The following is a 27,170-nucleotide window of genomic DNA, read 5'->3' on the forward strand; positions in this document are numbered from 1 at the left end:
TGAAAACAAAATCATCTCCAAAATATCAAGCCATAGAAAGTTGGTTGCAATTTCAGTTTAAACCACCAGAAAAGACAGAACAAATAATACAACAAATATTGTGGTTAAACTCAAATATACTAATTGATCAAAAAAATGTAGCAATCGGAACCTTTATCAAGTGGAAGGGGGAAAATGTAAGTAATTTTTCTGTCGACCCTGCATTAAAGACCAAAATTGTTTAAAGGAAATTGTGATAAATATATAATACCAGTTTAATTTAAGGACCAAAATATTGATAACTGTGCCATATAGATTGCAAAATAGTTAAAGAAATGTTCAATGTACTGATTCCATGGCACATGGTTAATGAATTGACACGCAATGTTCCGTTTATTATAACCTACTGCAGGCCTAAAACCTATGGGTTTAACCTTCTGAATGAATGATTATATTGAAGATAGAAGCCGCCTCTTAATGAGTTCCGAGAGTTATCTGTTATCCAACAATTATTGTTATTATTATTAACCCTAATTATATAAAGCCCCTTAGATATTCTGTTTTTTTTATTTACAGTAGTGATGCACACCTGGAGGCATTTTGTTTTTCACAAGCGTAGCAGGCTGTGAATTCTGCAAACAACGTTTCCAGGATGGGCTATTAGCAGAACAATAGACTCTTCAACCTTTATAAAAGGATAGTCTAATAGCTCGTCTACTGTAGGCGTGAGAAAAAAATCCCCCCAATTTACAATGTATTAAGTACTCTGTTTAACATCCCTAACGCCAAACCTCATGCAACCGCAAAATGTCGGATCAAGCATATATACTGTACAGTATTTATGCTTTTGATAATAAAATAATGATAAAAATACTCTTTCAAAATGTAGATGTTTATTTCAACTATCAGCAGGACAATAGGGAATAAATATCACTGAATGACAGAGCATGGGGACTGGTCTTGATAAATCAATCAGATTTTTATTTGGAACTGTTAGGATTATTTTGCTCTTCACTTGCAGTCACTTAGTAGCTTAGGCCTACTCCCGACCGGTCACGTTGTACAGCATCATATTTTCCAAACTGAAACCCTTAATTAAATCGCTTTAGCCGTGATGGTAAAATGAATCAAGGCTCACTTTATTATTTAGTTTTATAACTAAAATGCTTGACTGTATTTAATGACATGGAAGACGTGTATGCTGTGTGATGACATGCACAAATTCATGAGCGATTGATTGATGTACTGTATATTTAAGTAGATCTTTATGCCAATAAGTAAGTTACACTAAAACAGCTACACTAACAAATCGCATTGTAATTCTCTTGGAATAGAAACATGTTGTACAGTGCCATATGTTCCTAACAGAAACCTTTAGGCCTACAGTACATCGGTTACAGTAAGAAATTTTTTTTTTTCTTGGAATAGAAATATGTTGTACAGGGCCATAATTTTCCTGAAGGAAACCCTATTCTTGGAATAGAAAAAACATAATATTCATCAAATGAATTAGGCTTAATGTCTAAAAATCTATCCCGTATAGTCTGTTCTATTCAAGGCTCCTTTTTATTTATATTTTAAATATAAATATTTTAAAAACTTTTTACCCCATTTTTCTCCCCAATTGGTAGTTAGTCTTATCTCATCGCTGCAACTCCTGTATGGACTCGGGAGAGGTGAAGGTCGAGAGCAATGTGTCCTCCGAAACAAGACCCAACCATGCCGCACTGCTTCTTGACACAATGCCCGCTTAACCCGGAAGCCAGCCACACCAATGTGTAGGAAGAAACAGATTGGAGAAGAAACAACCAGTGACCATGTTTACGTGCATGCTCCCGGCCCGCCACAGGAGTCGCTAGAGCACGATGGGACAAGGACAGGGCCAAGCCCTCCCCTAACCCGGACGACACTGGGCCAATTGTTCGATGCCCCATGGGTCTCCCGGTTGTGGCCGGCTGCGACAGAGCCTGGACTCGAACCAGGATCTCTAGTGGCACAGCTAGCAACTGCTATGCAGAGCCTTAGACCACTGCGCCACACGGGAGGCAAAGCTCCCTTTGACTCTTAGGCCTACAGCTCCATGTCACTTCAATAATTAGCTTCTCAAAGATGTGGGCAAACTAGCACTAACTACTATTAATGGCAAAAATAGCTGACTCTTACACCTGAAGTGGGAAGTTTACATACACTTAGGTTGGAATCATTAAAACTAGTTTTTCAACCACTCCACAAATTATTGTAAACAAACTATAGTTTTGGCAAGACGGTTAGGACATCTACTTTGTGCATGACACAAGTCATTTTTTCAACAATTGTTTACAGACAGATTATTTCACTTATAATTCACTGTATCACAGTTCCAGTGGGTCAGAAGTTTACACACACTTATGTTGACTGTGCCTTTAAACAGCTTGGAAAATTCCAGAAAATTATGTAATGGCTTTAGAAGATTCTGATAGGCTAATTGACATAATTTGAGTCAGTTGGAGGTGTACATGTGGATGTATTTCAAGGCCTACCTTCAAACTCAGTGCCTCTTTGCTTGACATCATGGGAAAATCAAGAGTAGGCAACAACACGTCTGCCACACTGACCGTCAACACGGGGACCCCTCAGGTGTGTGTGCTTAGTCCCTCAGAAATTTTGTTTAGACCTCCCAAAGTCTGGTTCATCCTTGGGAGCAATTTCCAAATGCCTGATGGTTCCACATTCATCTGTACAAACAATAGTACACAAGTATTAACACCATGGAACCACGCAGCCGTCATACCGCTCAGGAAGGAGATGAGTTCTGTCTCTAAGAGATGAACATACTTTTGTGTGAAAAGTGCAAATAAATCCCAGAACAACAGCAAAGGACCTTGTGAAGATGCTGGAGGAAACAGGTGCAAAAGTATCTATATCCACAGTAAAACGAGTCCTACATCGACATAACCTGAAAGGCCGCTCAGCAAGGAAGAAGCCACTGCTCCAAAACCACCATAAAAAAGCTAGACTACAGTTTGCAACTGCACATGGGGACAAAGATCCTACTTTTTGGAGAAATGTCCTTTGGTCTGATGAAACAAAAATAGAACTGTTTGGCCATAATTATGTTTGGAGGAAAATGGGGGATGCTTACAAGCCAAAGAACACCATCCCAACTGTGAAGCACGGGGGTGGCAGCATCATGTTGTGGGGGTGCTTTGCTGTAGGAGGGACTGGTGCACTTCACAAAATAGATGGCATCATGAGGCAGGAAAAATATGTGGATATATTGAAGCAACATCTCAAGACATCAGTCAGGACATTAAAGCTTGGTCACAAATGGGTCTTCCAAATGGATAATGACCCCAAGCATACTTCCAAAGTTGTGGCAAAATGGCTTAAGGACAACAAAGTCAAGGTATTGGAGTGGCCATCACAAAGTTCTGACCTCAATCCCACAGAAAATGTGTGGGCAGAACTGAAAAAGCATGTGCGAGCAAGGAGGCCTATAATCCTGACTCAGTTACACGAGCTCTGTCAGGAGGAATGGGCCAAAATTCACCAAACTTATTGTGGGAATCTTGTGGAAGGCTACCTGAAACATTTGACCCAAGTTAAATAATTTAAAGGCAATGCTACCAAATACTAATTGAGTGTGTGTAAACTTCTGACCCACTGGGAATGTGATGAAAGGAATAAAAGCTGAAATAAATCACTCTCAACTATTATTCTGACATTTCACATTCTTAAAATAAAGTGGTGATCCTAACTGACCTAAGACAGGTTACTTGGATTAAATGTCAAGAATTTAAATTTAAATGTAGTTTAAATGTAGTGTATGTAAACATCTGACTTCAACTGTAAATAAGAATTTTGCGGCAGCATGCAAGTATGTCACAACTTTTAAAGGAAGAACCACTGTTTATACATACACACATCAAATAGGCTTCATCACATATATAAGACCCATATTAAGGGTTAACTCAGTCGTTGGACGAGCGAAAATGTCCCTTTTTGACAAAATGTATTCAAAATGTAAAATGTGTCTGTTGCTATCCTTGTGAGGCAATCTAGGTGTGCATTGGTCAGTCTGTTTCTTTGTTTTTGATTCACAATGTTCATTGTTGAATTTTTTTTATATGAAACAACAGTGCTGACAAAAAATGTCACTTTTTGCACACACTGCTTCAGAAGTGGATACTATGGGTCTGTTTCAAGGCTCCAAAAATGGGTAACACCTGATCTTAGATCATTTACCAACACAGTAGTTGTGTTTTGTGAGTCCACCAGATCAGAGGCAGTAGAGATGACAACGTGTTATATTGATAGGTGCCATAATTCTGTCCTGCTTGAGCATTCTAAATGCAATGAGTACTTTTGTGTCAGGGAAAATGTAAAGAGTAAAAAGTACATTATTTTCTTTAGGAATGTAGCGGAGTAAAAGTAAAAGTTGTCAAAAACATAAAAAGTAAAGTATAGATACACAACAAAAACTACTTAAGTACGGTGGGGGTATGGAAGATTAAGGGTGTTTATCAAGGGCTGAGTGTTGCTAAACCCCTCTTTTGTAAAACATCAACCAGCTCATCTAACAGTTTTGAAAATGGTCAACCTAAATATAACCTTGACAAAATAAATCCATGGATCACTATTCCTTTTTATTTTTTCAGACCTTTGACCACATTCTTGTCGCCATAGAGGATATTTCTGGACAAATAGGACATAACTACATGAGGGACAAGTATGTGGACACTAACATCATATTATCAATTTCAATACGTTATCATATTATGATTTATTTAAATGTATTTATTACATACCATACCTTCAAAGATTAAATTTAACACTAAATTGTTTTGTTTTTACTCTCTTCTCGTATCCTTCTAAGGTGGAATAACTTTGAGGAGAGGTGGTTGTACTGGCTCTTGATGACGCCCTCTGCCAAGAAGTCTTGTGACCACATATTCAACATCTTCCACAGACTCAACCTCAAGGATGCCATGAGCTATGTGAAAGAGGTAAGAGTGACTTACAAGGTTGGCGAAAGCCCTGACAACTTAATACTACTGTAATTACGACGTTACACAATAGATTAACCAGCAGGATCACTGATTTACATTAACATTACAAAAAATATACTCTTTTTGTTTATTTTTTATGGCAGATGTTACAGCAGGTGCAGAAAAATGCTTGAGTTACTAAAACTGTTAAGAGCTAATAACACAAGCATTTCACTGCTACCATCTGCTAATCTGTGTACGTGACCAATAAACTTTGATTTGATTAAGTATTTTTATCCCATCATCATAGGGTGAACGCAGAGGCTCATTGGCGTTCATTCGGAAAGAAACCAAGGTTGATGTGGATTTCTATAAGAAGTTTGGTGCCAACTTCTCAGAGATGATGCCTTACATCATGACAGAAAATATGGGATCGGATCATGTTCCAGTCTCCTCCATCTTGTAAGCAACATTGCCTGACAGTCCGCATCTCAATGACAAACTATTCCATAGGGCTCAGATCAAAAGTAATGCACTATAGGGAATAGGGTGCCATTTGGGACGCAGACTTCTGCATGCATCACTAACATGGGAAGGCGGAAATGTTTTTGGTATCTCAGATTGTTCTGGCAGTTCTCACTTAGAAACTTAATTGAGGGGGAAGGACATCTGACATGACCAACAAAAACAGGTTTAGGTTGAAGTAACCTTGGACAGCCCTGGGGCAAAGTACAGGCACGAATGGTGAAACTGACATTGCGTGCAGCTTACTTACCCATTTTGCACGTTTAAGCCAATCCCTCCTCAGAGCAACCTGCTGGAGCGTGGTTTCCCTTGTCGTATTGTTTCAATACGGAAGGTAGACGTCTGTATTAGTCTAGCAAGAGTGCAATACAGAACTGAGCGTATGATCTGTCACAGCGGCAACACCTTAGGAAAACACACGCTGGTGTGATCCAATGGTCCCATAGTCAACATCCCATATTTGGCACCAATGTAGCGAACAGCGGGACAGGGAGGCCAAGCCGGATAGCTGGGGTGGGAAACAAACACCCTACGCAAGGCGCCCAATGGTGTCTATAGTTATAGCTAGCCGAACAGGTGAAAAGTGCCTGATGTGTCTAACAGTCTGGGAGCCAGTCTGCTTGGTGAAGAGAGCAAACGCACCCTTGCAGTTGCGAGTTGTCAGTGTAATAAAATCCCTATATTATGATGGAAATGATGTTGCAGGACAGTTTTATGGAAAACTAGTTACCAACCTGAGGAGATTCTATATGAGCCTAGTGGATCCTTGATTGAACCTTTTAGGATGTGCTCCACACCCACATGAAAAAGACTATAGTATTCACTGTAGTGTTTTTGCTGACTTTACTGTAGTTTTTCCTGTAGTGTTGCGTACATGACTGTAGTATTTAAAGTTTACTATAGTATAAATACTATAGTAAAAAAATATATATAATATAGCAATGAGTAATGTTTTTGCAGACTGTAGTATACTACATAATTTACTGTTGTGTTTTTGCGGACATTACTGTAGTATTTACTATAGTATTTTTTAAATCATTATATTTTACATAGCAGTGGCGGCTTTCTCCTTGAGGAAAACTACTGGATTGAACTGCTCTTTTCATAACCTGTAGGGAACACAATATATGGTCTATACTTGGCATGTTGGTTTCTCACTTAGGAGTGGCACAAATTGGGATATGGAGAGGGAAATGGGCAAGGTAAATGCAAATAAATACTGTAGCATATACTATAGTAATTACTGCAGTGTTTTGCAGACTATAGTATTTTTGCAAACATTACTGTAGAATTTACAGTGCATGAGGAAAGTATTAAGACTCCTCAACTTTTTCCACATTTTGTTGCATTACAGCCTTACACTAAAATTGATCAAATAATTCCCCCCCCTCCCCCCTCATCAATCTACACACAATACCCAATTATGACAAAGCAAAAACAGGTTTTTAGAAACCAATTGTAATCCATGCTTCAAGATAGTTTTGATCACGCGAACTAGGATATGTTCCGGGTAGCCTCGGAGATTGACATTGATGTATACACGGACACGGTGACTGAGCTCATTAGGAAGTGTATAGGCGATGTTGTTCCCAATGTGACTATTAAAATCTACCTAAACCAGAAACCGTGGATAGATGGCAGAATTCCCGCTAAACTAAAAGCGCGAACCATGGCAAGGTGTCTGGGAATATAGCCGAATACCAACAGTGTAGTTATTCCGTCCGTAAGGCAATCAAACAGTCAAAACGTTAGTACGGAGACAAAGTGGAGTCGCAATTCAACGGCTTAGACACAAGACGTACGTGGCAGGGTCTACAGACAATCATGGATTACAAAAGGTAAACTAGCTACGTTGCGGACACCGACGTCTTTGCCCAGATAGCAACCCTAGCCGCGTCCTCAGAGCATGCGTAGACCAGCTGGCTGGAGTGTTTACGGCCATATTCAATCTCTCCCTAGCCCAGTCTGCTGTCCCCACTTGCTTCAAGATGTCCACCTTTGTTCCTGTACCCAAGAAAGCAGGTAACTGAACTAAATGACTATCGCCCCGTAGCACTCCTGTCATCATGAAGTGATTTGAGAGGCTAGTTAAAAGGATCATATCACCTCCACCTTACCTGCCACCCTAGACCGCCCCAATAGATCCACAGACGATGCAATCGCCATTGCACGGCACACTGCCCCATTCCATCTGGACAAGAGGAATACCTATATGAGAATGCTGTTCATTAACTATAGCTCAGCCTTCAACACCATAGTACCCTCCAATCTCATCATTAAGCTTGGGGGCCCTGGGTCTGAACCCCGCCCTGTGCAACTGGGTCCTGGACTTCCTGACGGGCAGCCCCCAGGTGGTGAAGGTAGGAAACAACACCTCCACTTCACTGATCCTCAACACAGGGGCCCCACAAGGGTGCGTGCTCATCCCCCTCCTGTACTCCCTGTTCACCCATGACTGCGTGGCCACACACGTCTCCAACTCAATCATCAAGTTTGCAGACGACACAACCATAATAGGCTGGATTACCAACAATGGCGAGACAGCCTACAGGGAGGAGGTGAGGGCCCTGGCGGAGTGGTGCCATGAAAATAACATCACTCTCAACGTCAACAAAACAAATGAGCTGATAGTGGACTTCAGGAAAAAGCAGAGGGAGCACGCCCCTATCCACATTGACGGGACCGCAGTGAAGGTCGAAAGCTTCAAGTTCCTCGGTGTACGCATCACTGATTATCTGAAATGGTCCACCCACACAGACAGTGTGGTGAAGAAAGCTTAATAGTGAAAATTTGGCCCCTAAAACCATCGCAAACTTTTACAGATGCACAATTGAGATGATCCTTTCAGGCTGTGTCCCCACCTGGTACAGCAACTGCCCAGCCCACAACCGCAGGGCTCTTCAGAGAGTGGTAGGTCCCTCCAGGACACCTACAGCACCCGATGACACAGGAAGGCCAAAAAGATAATTAAGGACATCAACCACCCGAGCCACAGCCTGTTCACCCCACTATCATCCAGAAGGCAAGGTCACTACAGGTGCATCAAAGCTGGGACCGAGAGACTGAAAAAATGCTTCTATCTCAAGGCCATCAGAGTGTTAAATAGACATCCCTAGCCATCTACCACCCAGTTACTCAACCTTTCCCCTTAGAAGCTGCTGCCCTATATACATAGACATGGAATCACTGGTCACATTAATAATGTTTACATATGGCTTTATTCATTTCATATGTGTATATACTGTATTTTAGTCAATGCAACTCTGACATTGCTCATCTAATAAATAAAAAATAAATAATATATATATATATAGATATATATACACTGCTCAAAAAAATAAAGGGAACACTTGAACAACATAATCACACTTCTGTGAAATCAAACTGTCCACTTAGGAAGCAACACTGATTGACAATAATTTTCACATGCTGTTGTGCAAATGGAATAGACAACAGGTGGAAATTATAGGCAATTAGCAAGACACCCCCAATAAAGGAGTGGTTCTGCAGGTGATGACCACTTCTCAGTTCCTATGCCTCATGGCTGATGTTTTGGTCACTTTTGAATGCTGGTGGTGCTTTCACTCTAGTGGTAGCATGAGACGGAGTCTACAACCCACACAAGTGGCTCAGGTAGTGCAGCTCATCCAAGATGGAACATCAATGCGAGCTGTGGCAAGAAGGTTTGCTATGTCTGTCAGCGTGTCCAGAGTGTCCAGAGCATGGAGGCGCTACCTAGGCCAGTACATCAGGAGACGTGGAGGAGGCCGTAGGAGGGCATCAACCCAGCAGCAGGACCGCTACCTCCGCCTTTGTGCAAGGAGGAGCAGGAGGAGCGCTGCCAGAGCCCTGCAAATTTACCTCCAGCAGGCCACAAATGTGCATGTGTCTGCTCAAACGGTCAGAAACAGACTCCATGAGGGTGGTATGAGTGCCCGACGTCCACAGGTTGGGGTTGTGCTTACAGCCCAACACCGTGCAGGACGTTTGGCATTTGCCAGAGAACACCAAGATTGGCAAATTCGCCACTGGCGCCCTGTGCTCTTCACAGATGAAAGCAGGTTCACACTGAGCACATGTGACAGACGTGACAGTCTGGAGACGCCGTGGAGAACGTTCTGCTGCCTGCAACATCCTCCAGCATGACCGATTTGGCAGTGGGTCAGTCATGGTGTGGGGTGGCATTTCTTTGGAGGGCCGCACAGCCCTCCATGTGCTCGCCAGTGGTAGCCTGACTGCCATTAGGTACCGAGATGAGATCCTCAGACCCCTTGTGAGACCATATGCTGGTGCGGTTGGCCCTGGGTTCCTCCTAATGAAAGCCACCTCATGTGGCTGGAGTGTGTCAGCAGTTCCTGCAAGAGGAAGGTATTGATGCTATGGACTGGCCCGCCCGTTCCCCAGACCTGAATCCAATTGAGCACATCTGGGACATCATGTCTCGCTCCATCCACTAACGCCACGTTGCACCACAGACTGTCCAGGAGTTGGCGGATGCTTTAGTCCAGGTCTGGGAGGAGATCCCTCAGGAGACCCTCCGCCACCTCATCAGGAGCATGCCCAGGCGTTGTAGGGTGGTCATACAGGCATGTGGAGGCCACACACACTACTGAGCCTCATTTTGACTTGTTTTAAGGACATAACATCAAAGTTGGATCAGCCTGTAGTGTGGGTTTCCACTTTAATTTTGAGTGACTCCAAATCCAGACCTCCATGGGTTGATAAATTTGATTTTCATTGATAATTTGTGTGATTTTGTTGTCAGCACATTCAACTATGTAAAGAAAAAAGTATTGAATAAGAATATTTCATTCATTCAGATCTAGGATGTGTTATTTTAGTGTTCCCTTTATTTTTTTGAGCAGTGTATATATACACACACACACACACACATACACACTTCTTTTCTTCAGGGCATCAGCTTTAATATTTATATTTCTTAATTCCATTATTTTACTTTTAGATGTGTGTATTGTTGTGAATTGTTAGATATTACTGCACTGTTGGAGCTAGGAACACAAGCATTTCGTTACACCTGCAATAACATCTGCTAAATATGTGTATGTGACCAATAAAATTTGAGCTCAGGTGCATCCTGTTGCCATGGATCATGCTTGAGATGTTTCTAGAACTTGGAGTCCACCTGTGGTATGTTCAATTGATTGGTCATGATTTGGAAAGGCAGACACCTGTCTATATAAGGTCCCAAACCAAGCGTGAAAGCATTTTCCGTACAGCTCCGAGACAGGATTGTGTCGAGGCACAGATCTGGGGAACGGTACCAAAAAATGTGTGCAGCATTGAAGGTCCCCAAGAACACATTGGCCTCCATCATTCTTAAATGAAAAGACTATAGAACCACAAACACTCTTCCTAGAGCAGGCCACCCGGCCAAACTGGACAATAGGGGGAGAAGGCCTTTGGTCAGGGAGGTGACCAAGAACCCGACAGAGCTCCAGAGTTCCTCTGTGGAGCTGGGAGAACCTTGCGAAAGGACAACAATCTCTGAAGCACTCCACCAATCAGGCCTTTATGGTAGTGGCCAGATAGAAGCCACTCCTCAGTAAAAGGCACATGACAGCCCATTTGGAGTTTGCCAAAAGGAACCCAAAGGACTCAAATGAGAAACAAGATTCTCTGGTCTGATGAAGCCAAGATTGAACTCTTTGGCTTGAATGCCAAGCGTCACATCTGGAAGAAACCTGGCACCATCCCTACAGTGAAGCATCATTTTTGGCAGCATCATTGTCATTATGAGGTATTTTGTGTAGATTGATGAGGGGGAAAAATAATTTAAGAATAAGGCTGTAATGTAACAAAATGTGGAAAAAGTCAAGTGTTCTGAATACGTTCCGAATGCACTGTATGTATATCTGTCTCTCAGCTCATACAGTAATGTAAGGGAGTGTGTACACTTATTACCATGAAATTATTAAATGGTATTATTCAGCAAGAAAACTATAAAATAGTTACAATTACATCTACAGTTAACTTATAATTTGAAGGTGATTCAGGTCTCAAAATGACAAGGCAATGCATTCTTGGAGACAGTAAATATCATACAAAAACAAAGAAGACTTCTTTAGTAATAACCAGGGTGAAGTAATTGATATACAGGAGGAATGAATCATGGAGATTGTAAGGGCAAAATGATGTACTAATACAGGCTACAGAATCAGTCACAAACAGGTAATGGGGATTAGAGGGACTAAATTCAAACTGTTATTCTTGATATTTCAGAATTAATCAAGGCAGGGATTATTGGACAGAGGCCTGTGTCCCACCTAGCCATTTTAAGATGAATGTGTATATACTGTCTGGAACTAATGGTCTTCAGAGAACTCTCCAAAACAAAGTATTTCAGAAGTCCAGTACTTATCCACAGTCATTTTTAATCTTCATCGGGTCCCAGCTGATTCGCTCTCTGGCACTTTGGTTCAAACCTGCCACACTTGTTGCTGATAGGGGAAGCTTTGATGTAGACTACAGGTGTGAGATGAGCAAAAGAGGGGAAGGACGACTCCTGCTGGGAGATTGCTGTGGGTGGTCCCCCTCTTCCTTTGTTCTCTGGCCACTGAATAGAGGTCCTTGTGTATTCTCATTTTTGTTTATGTCTGGAGTGGATGTGTTAATTCGAATCTCCTCTACACTAACAACCTGGCTTCCAAATGACTTCTCCCAAAAAGAGCATAGAAGACAGCACTGCAACACAAACCATTGTATTACATGGCTGTGTTTTACTTTAGCAAGCAGTAAAACATTTACAGAACAAGAAACAAAAATGTAGCGTACCAAACGTAAGATGAACTGCCACAACAAAAGCCCACGGGTAGTGATGGGATGATTGAGCTCTGGCACTCCAATGCAATTTTCAAATCACTACTGATTTGACACAACGTGCCAATGCTTGTATCGAAGTAACAATACCACGTGAAGACGTTTGACACCTCAGATGTCACATTACCATCTGACAGTAACTGAGCGCACCGACCTCTGCTGGAACCTCTTTGTTTTAATCTAGATATTATTTTACCTGCTTAGTAGGTGGAAAGAACTCAGGGTGTAGAACTCAGGGTGTAGGAATCTATCTTGAAATCGTAGCACACTAGTATCGAATCTTAATTTTTTTTTATTTCTCAAACATTGATTGTAAATTAAATAGCTCTAGTAGTTGTTATTGGTAATTATCAAATGATTGATCCAACGTTTTTTAAATTTGAAAGTGACTTAAAAGTTGAATTCAAACCCAAAGCAAAGTTGATAAGGTCATGTGACCTTTTCAATGTACAAAGCTTTACTTGATCCCTCAGTGGATCCCGCTGTGACTTCCCAAAAATGTACCTCTGCTGGACACGTCATGTGTTGTTATAGACAGTCTAGATATTCTCCCCTACATCTTACCTGACAGGTGGGTCAGCCTGTAGAGCTGTGGTGAGTTTCTCATCTTGTGGAGACACAGGATAAAATCCCTGTATTTATATAGATTTTTTTATATATATTCTTTGAAACACTGGCTACATTGAATTTCTAACTTTTAATTGACGAGTTTAATAACATCCTAAATCATGCAATGGAGACACCGTATTTTGTAAATTTACATATACATTTTTTACTATGTTGCTCATTTAACAGCATCGATGGTATAGTCACAGATAGTTTCAAAGTAACGTTACCAGGTGATCAATGACGTCTGAAGTTTTGTTTGATCACATGCTTCTTTAAACCGGATTTTGCAAAATGCGAGATCCCACAGTTGTTGCCAGTGCTTTCTTCGATGCCAAGTTGCTTTCAAACCCCGACCTCTACTGGACACATTTACCAATTTAGTTAGATTGTTAATCATCACTGCCCACGGGTATGGACAAGGAGTGTGCCCCATCCCTTGTCAGCCGTGGCAGAACCACAAGCTCGCTAGTCAAGAGTTCTGTCTCGCTAACTTATTCTCAAATCTCACCTCGTCTTACACCAGCCACTAGGTGCCTGCCACTGTCTACAATTTACACCTAGCCTATCAGAGGGCAAGGTGGAGGAATTACAACATTGCTTACCTACCTGAGTATTGCTTACCTACCTGTGCTTACACCTGTCAAATCAATTCAGATTTCCACAAATGCTTAGGGTTTAGGTGTTGAGTTGGAATTGGGCCTGACTCTACAAAGTTTTTGACTTTGTACAATATGTAGGTCAGGGCTCGGTTTCCCATTAGCAATGGAATTTAGGCTTATGAGTGTTTTAAAGTGTTTTAAAGAAGCGTCTTTCCTACAACGGCCGATGATATAACATACATGAACCAAAACACCACGCAGAGAAAACCTTTGTTAAATTGTGTCGTTGAGGCATGTGTCAATACTGAAAGGATCAAAAGGAAGGCTGTGCTGCGCTCGGATCAGCTTTATCCAGTCAAATCATAGAAAGATCCATCAGCTCCTAGAAAGATATAATCTATGGCTGCAATTATTGAGGTGGCTTATTCTAATGCTTACACTAATATAATGCACTAAATTAAGACTTGGCACATAATTGTGCATAGAATATATTGAGGCTAAAATTACATCTATTTTAGCAAAAAAGAATAGAACTCAGTTGAATGAACAATTTATTTCAATATTGAATTACATAGGCCTATGTAGCCTATACTGTAGGCTATTTATCTTTTAATGCATTCATCTCTGTTTTCATTTGAAGAGTATTTTCATCCTTCACTTGTTTGTAACAATTGCAACAACATTGGCAACTTTGTATTTGTAGTCAACTTCGTTGTGAAGTTATTGCCATCACAGAGAGACAGATAAACGTCTTGATTCAATAGCGGAGATCTTCTGTGTATAAAGTGGCGTGGTATGGAAACAGCACATTTAACAGCGCACTAAATTGTTCCACGAGTGGTCTGAGGCAGTCAGTAAATAACAAGCATTTAAATTTTTTGGTCATTTAGCAGATGCTCTTATCCAGAGCGACGTACAGGAGCAATTAGGGTTAAGTGCCTTGCTCAAGGGCACATCGACCCATTTTTCACCCAGTTGGCTTGGGATTTCGAAACAGCGACCTTTCGGTTACTGGCCCAATACTCTTAACCACTAGGCTACCTGCCAATTGCAACATTAGTAACGATGGTTTTGGAAAACAGCTCAGAGATTTAATGGTGCTCCTACGAGGGTTCTAACGATGAACTTAGCCTTAAGATGCTTTTGGGAAACCGTGCTCAAATAGGTTTTCAGAGACTGCCCTCCTGTGGCCAGCAAATTACCAACAGTGAACTTTTATGTTTCCTCCCTTCTAGATGGGACAGTATGCCCTCTGTCTGCCTGGACATGCATGAGCAGGACCTGAAGATGAGGGAGTCAGAGGACTTTAATGCACACCATCTACTGCAGCAGCACTTGTACAGAGGCAAGAAACAGGTATTGCTTAGTCGAAGACAATTAGACCCCCCAAAAACATTTTTTTCTCAGGGGCGCTAAAAAGCAATCTGTTTTTTACCCTCTTCCTCTCATTCCTTTACCTAACAGCACAGACACAGGTGCAGTCGGAAGCACCTCGAAGTCAACAAGGACAAGAATGAGGTGCAAGAGATCTTCCAGAGAACCATGAGGAGCCGTCTAGAGTCCTTCAAGTCAACCAAAATAGGTGTCACTCCACCCAAGAAGATAACCAATCATCTAAAGAAAGACCAGCCACAAAAGGTCAGGGATGACCACACTTATTCTCCTTCCCCCTTGTCTTCATAACCTCTTGGAGGCAATGTGATAATATGTACAGTATGTTGTGTATTTCGTTTTTAGATGCCACATGGAAAATCCACGGATAACAGTAAAAGCCATGCTTATGGGGATGAAGGTACTACTCTGCTTTTTCTTTTCACTTCTCTTTTGCATTATATAAGAGGCTTGGGGGAAGGGGTGTTCTTGAATTATGGTGGTGTGTTTTCCTAGATTTTCTTGGGGTACCTATTCAAAATCAACTACAGTGCCCTCAGAAAGTATTCATAGCCCTTAACTTGTTCCACATTTTGTTTTATTACTGCCAAGTGTCTTGACTGACATTTTCAACCTCTCCCTGACCGAGTCTGTAATATCTACATGTTTCAAGCAGACCACCATAGTCCCTGTGCCCAAGAAATTGAAGGTGACCGGCCTAAATGACAAACGTCCATAGCACTCACATCGGTAGCCATGAAGTGCTTTGAAAGGCTGGTCATGGCTCACACCACCATCATCCCGGAAAAACTAGACCCGCTCCAATTCACATACCGCCCCAAAAGATCCACAGATGATGCAATTTCAATCGCACTCCACACTGCCCTTTCCCAGCTGGACAAAAGGATCACCTATGTTCATTGACGATAGCTCAGCATTCAACACCATAGTACTCACTAAGCTAAGGACCCTGGGACAAAACACCCTCCTCTGTAACTGGATCCTGGACTTCCTGACAACAACACATCTGACTCACTGATCCTCAACACTGTGGCCTGTCAGGGGTGCATGCTTAGTCCCCTCCTGTACTCCCAGTTCACCCACAACTGGGTGGCCAAGCAGTCCCTGGACAACAATTTCTCCATCAACGTGAGCAAGACAAAGAAGCTGATCGTGGACTAGAGGAAAAGGAGGACTGAACACGCTCCCATTCACATCAACAGGGCTGTAGTGGATCAGGTTGAGAGCTTCAAGTTCCTTGGTGTCCAAATCACCAACAAACTATCATGGTCCAAACACACCAAGACAGTCGTGAAGAGGGCACAACAACACCTTTTCCCCCTCAAGAGACTGAAAAGCGTTGGCATAGGTCCTCAGATCCTCAACAAGTTATACAGCTGCACCGGTAGAGAGAAACCTGAACGGTTGCATCACCGCCTGGAATGGCAACTGCTTGGTATCCGACCGTAAGGCACTAGAGAGGGTAGTGCGTGAGGCCCAGTACATCACTGGGGCCAAGCTTCCTGCCATACAGGACCTACAGTTGAAGTCGGATGTTTACATACACCTTAGTCAAGTACATTTAAACTCAGTTTTAAACAATTCCTGACATTTAAACCTAGTAAACATTCCCTGTCTTAGGTCAGTTAGGATCACCACTTTTTATTTTAAGAATATGAAATGTCAGAATAATAGTAGAGAAAATGATTTATTTCAGGTTTTATATCTTTCATCACATTCCCAGTGGGTCAGAAGTTTACATACACTCAATTAGTATTTGGTAGAATTGCCTTTAAATTGCTTAACTTGGGTCAAACGTTTCGGGTAGCCTTCCACAAGCTTCCCACAATAAGTTGGGTGAATTTTCGGCCCATTCCTCTTGACAGAGATGGTGTAACTGAGTCAGGTTTGTAGGCCTCCTTATTTGCGTACGCCTTTTCAGTTCTGGCCACAAATGTTCTAGAATGGAGGTCAGCGCTTTGTGATGGCCACACCAATACCTTGACTTTAACTTCCTGACTGATGTCTTGAGATGTTGCTTCAATATATCTACATAATTGTCCTACCTCATAATGTCATCTATTTTGTGAAGTGCAGCAAAGCACCCCCACAACATGGTGCTGCCAGACTCCAAACATAACGATGGTCATTATGGCCAAACAGTTCTATTTTTGTTTCATCAGACCAGAGGACATTTATCCAAAAGTATGATTTTTGTGCAGTTGCAAACCGTTTTTATGGCGGTTTGGAGCAGTTGCTTCTTCCTTGCTGAGCGGCCTTTCAGGTTATGTCGATATTTTACTGTGGATATAGATACTTTTGTACCTGTTTCCTCCAGCATCTTCACAAGGTCCTTTGCTGTTGTTCTGGGATTGATTTGCAGGTGTCGCACCAAAGTGCGTTCATTTCTAGGAGATAGAAAGTGTTTCCATCCTGAGTGGAATGACAGCTGTGTGGTCCCATGGTGTTTATACTTGCATACTTTTGTTTGTACAGACAAACATGGTACCTTCAGGCATGTGGAAATAGCTCCCAAGGATGAATTAGACTTGTGGAGGTCTCCAATTCCTTTTCTGAGGTCTTGGCTGATTTCTTTAGATTTTCCCATGATGTCAAGCAAAGAGGCACTGAGTTTGAAGGTAGGTCTTGAAATATATCCACAGGTACACCTCCAATTGACTCAAATGATGTCAATTAGCCTATCAGAAGCTTCTACAGCCATGACATCATTTTCTGGAATTTTCCAAGCTGTTTAAAGGCACAGTCAACTTAGTGTATGTAATATTGACCCACTGGAATTGTGACACAGTAAAATATAAATGAAATAATCTGTCTGTAAACAATTGTTGGAAAAATTCCTTGTGTCATGCACAAAGTAGATGTCCTAACCGACTTGCCAAAACAATAGTTTGTTAAAAAGAAATTTGTGGAGTGGTTGAAAAACTAGTTTTAAATGACATCCAAACTAGTGTATGTAAACTTTCGACTTCAACTGTATGTATTAGGCGGTGTCAGAGGAACGCCAAAAAAATTGTCAAAGACTCCAGTCACCCAAGTCATAGCCTGTTCTCTCTACTACCACACGGCAAGCGGTACCCAAGCGCCAAGTCTACAGTCATAGCCAAAAGTTTTGAGAATGACACAAATATAAATTTTCAGTCTGCTGCTTCAGTATCTTTAGATATTTTTGTCAGATGTTACTATGGAATACTGTTTAATTACAAGCGTTTCAAAAGTGTCAAAGGCTTTTATTGACAGTTACATGAAGTTGATGCAGAGTCAATATTTGTAGTGTTGACCCGTCTTTTTCAAGACCTCTGCAATCTGCCCTGACATGCTGTCAATTAACTTCTGGGCCACATCCTGACTGATGGCAGCCCATTCTTCCAGAATCAATGCTTGGAGTTTGTCAGAATTTGTAGGGTTTTATTTGTCCACCCGCCTCTTGAGGATTGACCACAAGTTCTCAATGGGATTAAGGTCTGGGGAGTTTCCTGGCCATGGACCCAAAATATTGATGTTTTGTTCCCCGAGCCACGGTTGACAGAGGAAGAACAATGATTCCGAGCACCACCCTCCCTTTGAAGCTTTCAGTCTGTTATTCGAACTCAATCAGCATGCCAGAGTGATCTCCAGCCTTGTCCTCGTCAACACTCACACCTGTGTTAACGAGAGAATCACTGACATGTCAGCTGGTCCTTTTGTGGCAGGGCTGAAATGCAGTGGAAATGTTTTGGGGATTTCAGTTCATTTTCATTAATTGCAATTCATCTGATCACTCTTCATAACATTCTGGAGTATATGCAAATTGCCATCATACAAACTGAGGCAGCAGACCTTGTGAAAATTAATTTTTGTGTCATTCTCAACTTTTGGCCATGACTGTAGGTCCAAAAGGCTCCTTAACAGCTTCTACCCCCAAGCCATAAGACTACTGAACAATTAATCAAATGGCCACCCGGACTATTTACATTGACACCCCCCACCCGATCTTATTTTTACACTACTGTTACTCGCTGTTTATTATCTATGCATGGTCACTTTACCCCTACCTACATGTAGAGATTACCTCGACTAACCTGTACCCCCCCCCACGTTGACTTGGTACCATACACCATGTATATAACCTTGTTTTTTAAAACTTTAGTTTATTTAGTAAAAAAATATTTCTTGAAGCTTTTGGTGAGAAGTGTACTGCTTTAATATTTAATAACGTCTTCCCCTCCAAATTCATATTCATTATATAAATGGGCCTCTTTAATTTTGTCTGGCTTGCCTTTTCAAATAAAATTGAATATTTTTTGCAAATATAATTTTAAAAAACAAACACTTTGTATTCAGGACAATAAGTTAATTGCTTTGCCATATTTTTTGCAGTATTACTTTAGTGCCTTGTTGCAAACATTATGCATGTTTTGGATTCATTTTATTCCGTACAGTCTTCCTCCTTTGTTGGTCCATCACAGCCATTAGACTCTAACTGTTTTAAAGTCACAATTGGCCTCGTGGTGAAATCCCTGAGTGGTTTCCTTCCTCTATGCCAACTGAGTTAGGAAGGACGCCTGTATCTTTGTAGTGACTGGGTGTATTGATGCACAATCCAAAGTGTAATTAATAACTTCACCATGCTCAAAGTGACATTCAGGCTTCATTTTTACCCATCTACCAATAGGTGTCCTTCTTCGCGAGGCATTGGAAATCCTCCCTGCTCTTTGTGGTTGTACCTATTTGAAATTCAGTGTTCAACTGAGGGACCTTAAAGATAATTGTATGTGTAGGGTACAGAGATGAGGTAGTCATTCAACAATCAGGTTAAACACTATTATTGCTCACAGAGTGAGTACATGCAACATATGTGACTTGTTAAGCAAATGTTTTACTCCTGAACTTATTTAGGCTTGCCATAACAATGGGGTTGAATACTTATTGACTCAAGACATTTAAGCTTTTCATTTAATTTGTAAAAAATTTGAAAATCATAATTCCACTTTGACATGAGTTATTGTGTGTTACAAAATGTGGAAAAAGTCCAGGGGTGTGAATACTTTCTGAAGGCACTGTAATATGGCAGTTTAATGACTTTATTTACTACTATTATGATAACATTGTGCCACCAGAGAGTTGTAACACCAACGACACATTTTTGTTAATTGAGGGTTTTCTTTAATGGAGGCCATGATTTACGAAAGCACAATGAATTTTGCTCATAATGTAATTTCCCTTATTTTAAATTGAGTAACACCAATGACACTTTATATTTATGTAGAAGTATTGCTTCCTTCCCTCTCCTTGCCTCAAACCAGGGACTCTTTGCACACATCGACAACAGTCACAGATTTAAATGCTACTAGCACACACCAGTTAAACTCACCCGTGTCACGGCACCAATATAATAGTATTGCTACCGTCCCTCTTATTTGCCCCAACCTGGGCTTGAACCAGGGATCATCTGCAAACATAGACAGCAGTCCCCCACAAAGCATCGTTACCTATCGCTCCACAAAAGCCACGGCCCTTGCAGAAAAAAGGGAAACAGCTATTTGAAGGTCTCAAAGCGAGTGGTCAACAATTGAAATGCCTCTAGCGTGCACTGTTATCTAGCTAACCATTTTACCCCGGTTAAATTTAGAAACCAAATTATCAATGCAATTCTGAATTTTCTAACATACTAAATGGGTATGATTAGCTAGTACTTTTCTTTTCAATATAAACCCCTCCTAAGTGGAGGGAATGCTCATGGTCCTTCTATGTCTTTGGAGTCATTTCCAACAGCTCAATATAAACAAGTGTATGATGTAACTATATATTCATAATTTTAAACTTCTATGGTTGCAAGGGCGAGGGACGCAAATGCCACCACAATCTAAGACCTACCAGGTGGGAAAAAACGAGGCTGATTACATTTGCTTTCTGCCATTCAGGTTTAGATACCTCTGCATAAATAAACATAACTTGTGTTTGTGTTTTCTGGTTGGCTGTTTCTCTCTGCCTTCAGATTTGGAGTTTTCTGAGGGAGACAGTACCTCTAGTTGCAAGGCTGCTGACGGTTCATTCCCCATGAGAGCCTGTAGAGGTGGTAAGTCTTAACATCAACTCAAAACTACTGAAGTAAACCAAGTTAAACATGTCAGTCAGACCCAAACACTTCAGTCACTAAACAACAATAAGCTCACCTCTTAGAGATATTTCAATTCATTGAAATCTCTTTCCTGGTCTAGCTGGAATCCTGAACCCAGCCTTCAATGCAGAGATGGACCCCATGCCACCAATGCAGCAGATTTCGCCATTGGCTGAAACCGAGGTGGACAGCAGCGCCGTGGTCCATTCTCAGAGGGCTCAGCTGAGACTGCCCTGGACACCTAGAGTTAGAAGTTCATCTAGGGGTCATGATTGAGGCTGTACCAAATGATTGATGTATTAGAATAATTGATTACGCTTATGTTGTATTAATAGAAGGGGAGGGTTTATAAGACCCCTCCCTCTTTACATTTATAGGGTCCTAGAGTAGATTAACAATATATATACATGGGGTTTTAATATTGTTCCACAGTTGTTTTCTAGTTCTCTCTCTCTGCCTCTTATAAAGAGACCCCTCTTTATAATGCAGAGGTGTGACTGAGACAGAACTCTGCAGGGGAGTGTAGGAGATAAGACTAGTCAGACATTCCACTATAAATCAACTTTAACATTTACTGCTAAGCTTTTAGATAACACACTAAAAGCCTTGTTTTTATAGCTGTGTGGGCATGGTTTTGGTCTCATGAGTAAAAGATAATGACGTAGGCAGTGACATCACGAGGGCTGGACTTCGGGTTTGATAAAATAACTTGGGACCTTTTCTTTGATGCAGAACTTACTCAGAAACATGCGTGCTATGTTCCTGATTGTCAACTTCTGTCTGCAATTGCATTAAAGGTTTTTGAATGATTTAATTAAAGATAGTCATAATGCTAATTTCACCAATGAGCCAATGATTGACAAGGAACAGGAACGAACCCTAACACTAGCAACCTCCAACGCCCTGGCATCGCTGCACCTAATCACCCACTCCTTCCTGCTATATACACCATTTCTTACCGTGTTTAGTTGTAGGTTAGGTTTTTCAAAGGAATAGGGATAGTACTGTATGCAACTTCATCGTAACACAGGGAGATAATCATGAGACCAACACCAAATAAGAATGATTGGACATGTGACCTCGCAGTCCAAATCCATGGTCAATACTGACTCGGTTTACCTGACAAAACCAATCCCCTAAACAACCCAGGCTTTGACTCCCATGGCTTAGATCCCATGTTGCCTGACAGTAAGTTAAACCACACTCACCATGACACCAAACAAGCACGTTTATGCATGTATTCACTGTCCTTTTTGTGACAACCTCACCCCTCAAAGAACCTATATTTATATTTTAGATATTGCAATTTTATCAATAGAAAGTCTTAATTGCTATGTTTTTTTCTAATTTTGAGAGACTTGTATCAGCCTGTTTAACTTTGCATTAACTGACGAGTGTGAAGTAACACAAGCGTTGACAATAATGTACCTTTCTCCTGGGAAACGACCCAGGACTTTTATTCAGGGAAAGAAACAGAATGCGCAAAAGCGCTGAGTAACAATTAAACCAAAACAAAATCTAGCTCATCTTTGGGCTTTTCTACACGAGTCTTCCGGTCCCTCTCTGCAACCGGACAGCTAAGCTGTTTACCTGCATATCCAACAAAAGTAACATCCGGCAGGTTCCTGTCCAGTTGGGTTCGATGTTCATCCCAGGATTGGAGGACCCTGCATGTCAGCTCTTGCTGCTCTAGACCAACCAAAAGAATCTGGCCAAAGCCAGGTTAAAACAGCCACCACCCACAATAATTAGATTCAGGTGTGTGTAATTAGGCTCTTACCCTTCCGGGCCATCCTCTTTCCTGGCCAACAAATGTAGACAACAAGCAGGAATATACAGGCCCTCACACACCATCACATAATCGAAGCAGAATATTTATCAGGAGAGACATATTCACAGATGGTGAAGGCTGCAAAACTCATTCACTTATGATGGTGTCATAGCACAATGGTGAATCTTTCTATAGCTATAGAGTGAAAAGTATAATTTTTCTATACGTTGTCTAGTACTGTCTTTTTGCTAGCTAGGGCCATCTACTTTAAGTGCTGCCTGCCTCCCAGTAGCCTACTACTTGGTGTGAACTGCTGGCAAGGCAATTTGTGAGGCATTTCAATTGTTGATCACTCACTTTGAGACCTTAACATTGTTTCCCGTGGCTTTTGTGGAGCGATGGGTAATGATGCTTTGTGGGTGAATGCTGTCTGTTTGCAGATGGTCCCTGGTTCAAGCCCAGGTTGGGGCAAGGAGAAGCAATATACAGTGGGGCAAAAAAGTATTTAGTCAGCCACCAATTGTGCAAGTTCTCCCATTTAAAAAGATGAGGCTTGTACCTACTCTTCTGTCTACACCCATTCAGCATCATTCACACCCTTTTAAGCTTTAGCCTCATCCATCTCTAAGGAATCACATTTGAGGCTATGTCCTAAACAACCAAAGCTTTCAATACTAAAGGCTGGTTTATACTACGGGTGTGCTCTGGCTGTTCGTAAACTCAGAGCTTTGTCAGATTGGCCATTCGTAAATTCAGAGCATTTCGCTCTCAGAAGGCACACTGGACACTCTGGCCGAAAAGGAGGGTTAATCCGAGTGTTCTGACTTAACAACAGCAGTCAAGCACCCTAGCTGGCTAACGTTGGCTAGCTACTTCCAGACACAAATGAGAGAACACCTCACTCTGACCATTTTACTCACACTAGCAGAGCTGGTTAGGCTTTTTTATGTTAGCCAGAGCGTTGGTGACTGCAACTGTGCTGCTGGCAACAATTTAATCACGCTTTTTTTTGCCAACGTTCACTGACACCGGCCATATTCAACGGCTGTTGAGCGTTCGTAAACACTCCAACGAGAGTGCTCTGAAATCGGAGTAGATAGCCAGATCAAATTTACCAGCTACATCTATCGACAGTTGTCGCAGTGACATCATAAATATTCTATTGAAATAGACACTTACATAGTGGCATCTTTTGTTTAGACATGTAGCTAGCTAGATAAACAATTAACCATAATCCCAACTCATAACTTACCATCCTACATGAATCTGCAGGTAGCTAACCAATCAGGTTCAATGTTAGCTAGCTAACATTAGGCTATAACTAGCAATGCAAATGGCTCTGAGATACAAATAATATAACTACACAGATCATACACATAACATTAGCTAGCTAGCCAAACGATTAACCATTATCCCAACTCATAACGTTACTACCCTACATGAATCTGCAGGTAGCTAACCAATCAGGTTCAATGTTAGCTAGCTAACATTAGGCTATAACTAGCAATGCAAATGGCTCTGAGACATGAATAGTATAACTACACAGATCATACACATAACATTATCTAGCCAGCCAGCTTGAAATGAAAACGACTTTGACAAAATTAGAAATGTGTAATATCTGAAAATGTAGAGCAACACTTATTCAGAATGACAACTCAAACACTTATTCAGTTCTACTACATGATATCTTTCAAAAAAGCTGCATTAAAAAGGATTACCTACACATACTGACCATTTCATGGTTATAGACAGAAGCGGGCTACATGGCAGACCAATCCGAGCTCATCTCTTGTTATGTCCAGCCCACTCATTATCTTAGCCAATCATGGCTAGCGGGAAGGTTGCTGTCTTTTTCCATAGCTAAACCAACTATGTTCATAATTTAACCATCGTATTCGTATTTACAGATGGCATACAAGTTTGTTTAAGGCACATGTACCAGAAGGCAGTTCTGCCAAAAAACACATTTTGATTTAAAAAAAGGAAAAAGTTTGCATTCAAATGGCGCTCCTGTGAAGTAGTGACGTGCGACATATACCAGTATTTTTACAGTTGATCTTTAGAAAAGTACATTTTACTTGAATAACTTGTATTCAAATAAAACATTTGTTTCTTAATCTTTCTAGCTGTGTCTATATGATCTACGAGTTTCTAGTGGATATACCATATGGTTCAAGAGAAAAGTCTAAATAATCGAGTCAACAATAACATCGGCAATTAACTCTACAACTCATCCAACTATTGACTTTGTTTTGCAACTGCCAACAGTTCGGTGCCAAAACGCTTACAACAAAGATATGACATTTTAAAAAGGTGCTACATAGAATTTTTTCTGAATTCCTCCCTTATGTGGAAGTTATGTGAATTGTAACAGCACAAGGTTGCATTCATAGTCTCCCCCTCCTGGCATCCCATTTCCCCATAACATGCTGGACACTTGCTCTTGAACCTTTTACTTTCGGTTATGGTCCACCAGCTCAGAACAGCTGTAATTGAAAATGTATTTCAGAGAGATTTAGATGGTACAATGATTCCCTACACTATTCAGTGCTTTCTCACATAAACTGAAATTGAGTGTAGAATTTTAGCAACCAGGAAATTACAAAGCGTTTTCTACATTGGCCGATTGACCCGATTTCCACAGCCACGAAATCAAAACAGATTTCCCATTTTGACAACAGATACCAGCGTGATCAGTGTATTACTTACGCACCAGTGTTGCGATTGGCGGTGTTAGATTCTGGGTTGAACTTAAACACTATCCTTCTGAGTAACCATGTTCTAACAGTGAACGAGACTGGTTTTTACATCAGAAGTTACTGGTTATCTGTAGGAGTCAGATGGCTTTAGAATGTGTAGGGGAGACGGGTGGAGATCTTATAACCTAACAATGTCACTGAATGAGAGAGGGTAATGTATAACATTTACATTATGTCTGGATACATTACTGTTAACCCTCAGGGATCTTATGGGAGGGATCCTCTGGGAGGAGAAGACACACAGTCTGGTATCAATAACCATGACAGCCTTTAATTGATTTATTTCACCTTGGATGGAGCCAAATACAGGACCATTCTGGAAGAAAACCTGATGGAGTCTGCAAAAGACCTGAGACTGGGACGGAGATTTGTCTTCCAACAAGACAATGATCCAAAACATAAAGCAAAATCTACAATGGAATGGTTCAAAAATAAACATATCCAGGTGTTAGAATGGCCAAGTCAAAGTCCAGACCTGAATCCAATCGAGAATCTGTGGAAAGAACTGAAAAATGCTTCACAAATGCTCTCCATCCAACCTCACTGAGCTCGAGCTGTTTTGCAAGGAGGAATGGGAAAGAATGTCAGTCTCTCGATGTGCAAAACTGATAGAGACATACCCCATCAAGCGACTTACAGCTGTAATCGCAGCAAAAGATGCTGCGCTACAAAGTATTAGGGTGATAAGGGGGCTGAATAATTTTGCACGCCCAATTTTTCAGTTTTTGTTTGTTAAAAAAGTTTGAAATATCCAATAAATGTCGTTCCACTTCATGATTGTGTCCCACTTGTTGTTGATTCTTCACAAAAAAATACAGTTTTATATCTTTATGTTTGAAGCCTGAAATGTGGCAAAAGGTCGCAAGGTTCAAGGGGGCCGAATACTTTCGCAAGGCACTGTACAAGTGCAGTGATCTGTAAGCTGCTCTGACAGCTGGTGCTTAAAGCTAGTGAGGGAGATGTGAGTCTCCAGCTTCAGAGATTTTTGTCATTTGTTCCAGTCATGGGCAGCAGAGAACTGAAAGGAAAGACGACCAAAGGAGGAATTGGCTTTGGGCGTGACCAGTGAGATATACCTACTGGAGCACGTGCTACGAGTGGGTGCTGCTATGGTGACCGGTGAGCTGAAATAAGGCGGGCTTTACCTAGCAGAGACTTGTAGATAACCTGTAGCCAGCGGGTTTGGCGATGAGTATGAAGAGAGGGCCAACCAACGAGAGCGTACAGGTCGCAATGGTGGGTAGTGTATGGGGCTTTGGTGACAAAACGGATGGCACTGTGATAGACTGCATCCAGTTTGTTGAGTAGAGTGTTGGAGGCTATTTTGTAGATGACATCACAGAAGTCGAGGATCGGTAGGATGGTCAGTTTTACGAGGGTATGTTTGGCAGCATGAGTGAAGGATGCTTTGTTGCGATATAGGAAGCCGATTCTAGATTTAATTTTGGATTGGAGATGCTTAATGTGAGTCTGGAAGGATAGTTTACAGTCTAACCAGACACCCAGGTATTTGTAGTTGTCCACGTATTCTAAGTTTACTTGCGTTTAAGAGCAGTTGGAAGCAACGGAAGGAGAGTTGTATGGCATTGAAGCTCGTCTGGAGGTTAGTTAACACAGTGTCCAAGGAGGGGC

The 27,170-nt window shown here is 41.4% G+C and overlaps 1 protein-coding gene across 1 annotated transcript in view; it reads left to right on the top strand.

Annotated features, from left to right (window-relative positions):
• LOC112264937 (sodium/hydrogen exchanger 3-like) overlaps positions 1–21,819 on the top strand; it is a 53,595-nt gene extending 31,776 nt beyond the window's left edge. Inside the window, exons 9-16 of the mRNA XM_024441852.2 lie at positions 4,617–4,687; positions 4,835–4,964; positions 5,257–5,408; positions 14,752–14,872; positions 14,981–15,154; positions 15,254–15,308; positions 20,883–20,963; positions 21,106–21,819. Of these exons, the coding sequence (XP_024297620.1) occupies positions 4,617–4,687; positions 4,835–4,964; positions 5,257–5,408; positions 14,752–14,872; positions 14,981–15,154; positions 15,254–15,308; positions 20,883–20,963; positions 21,106–21,281 (960 nt within the window). The 3' untranslated portion in view covers positions 21,282–21,819. The remainder of the gene's footprint in view (positions 1–4,616; positions 4,688–4,834; positions 4,965–5,256; positions 5,409–14,751; positions 14,873–14,980; positions 15,155–15,253; positions 15,309–20,882; positions 20,964–21,105) is intronic.
• The last annotated feature ends 5,351 nt before the right edge of the window (positions 21,820–27,170 follow it).

This window comes from Oncorhynchus tshawytscha, linkage group LG13 (genome assembly GCF_018296145.1).
Source record: "Oncorhynchus tshawytscha isolate Ot180627B linkage group LG13, Otsh_v2.0, whole genome shotgun sequence".
Lineage (NCBI taxonomy): Eukaryota > Metazoa > Chordata > Actinopteri > Salmoniformes > Salmonidae > Oncorhynchus > Oncorhynchus tshawytscha.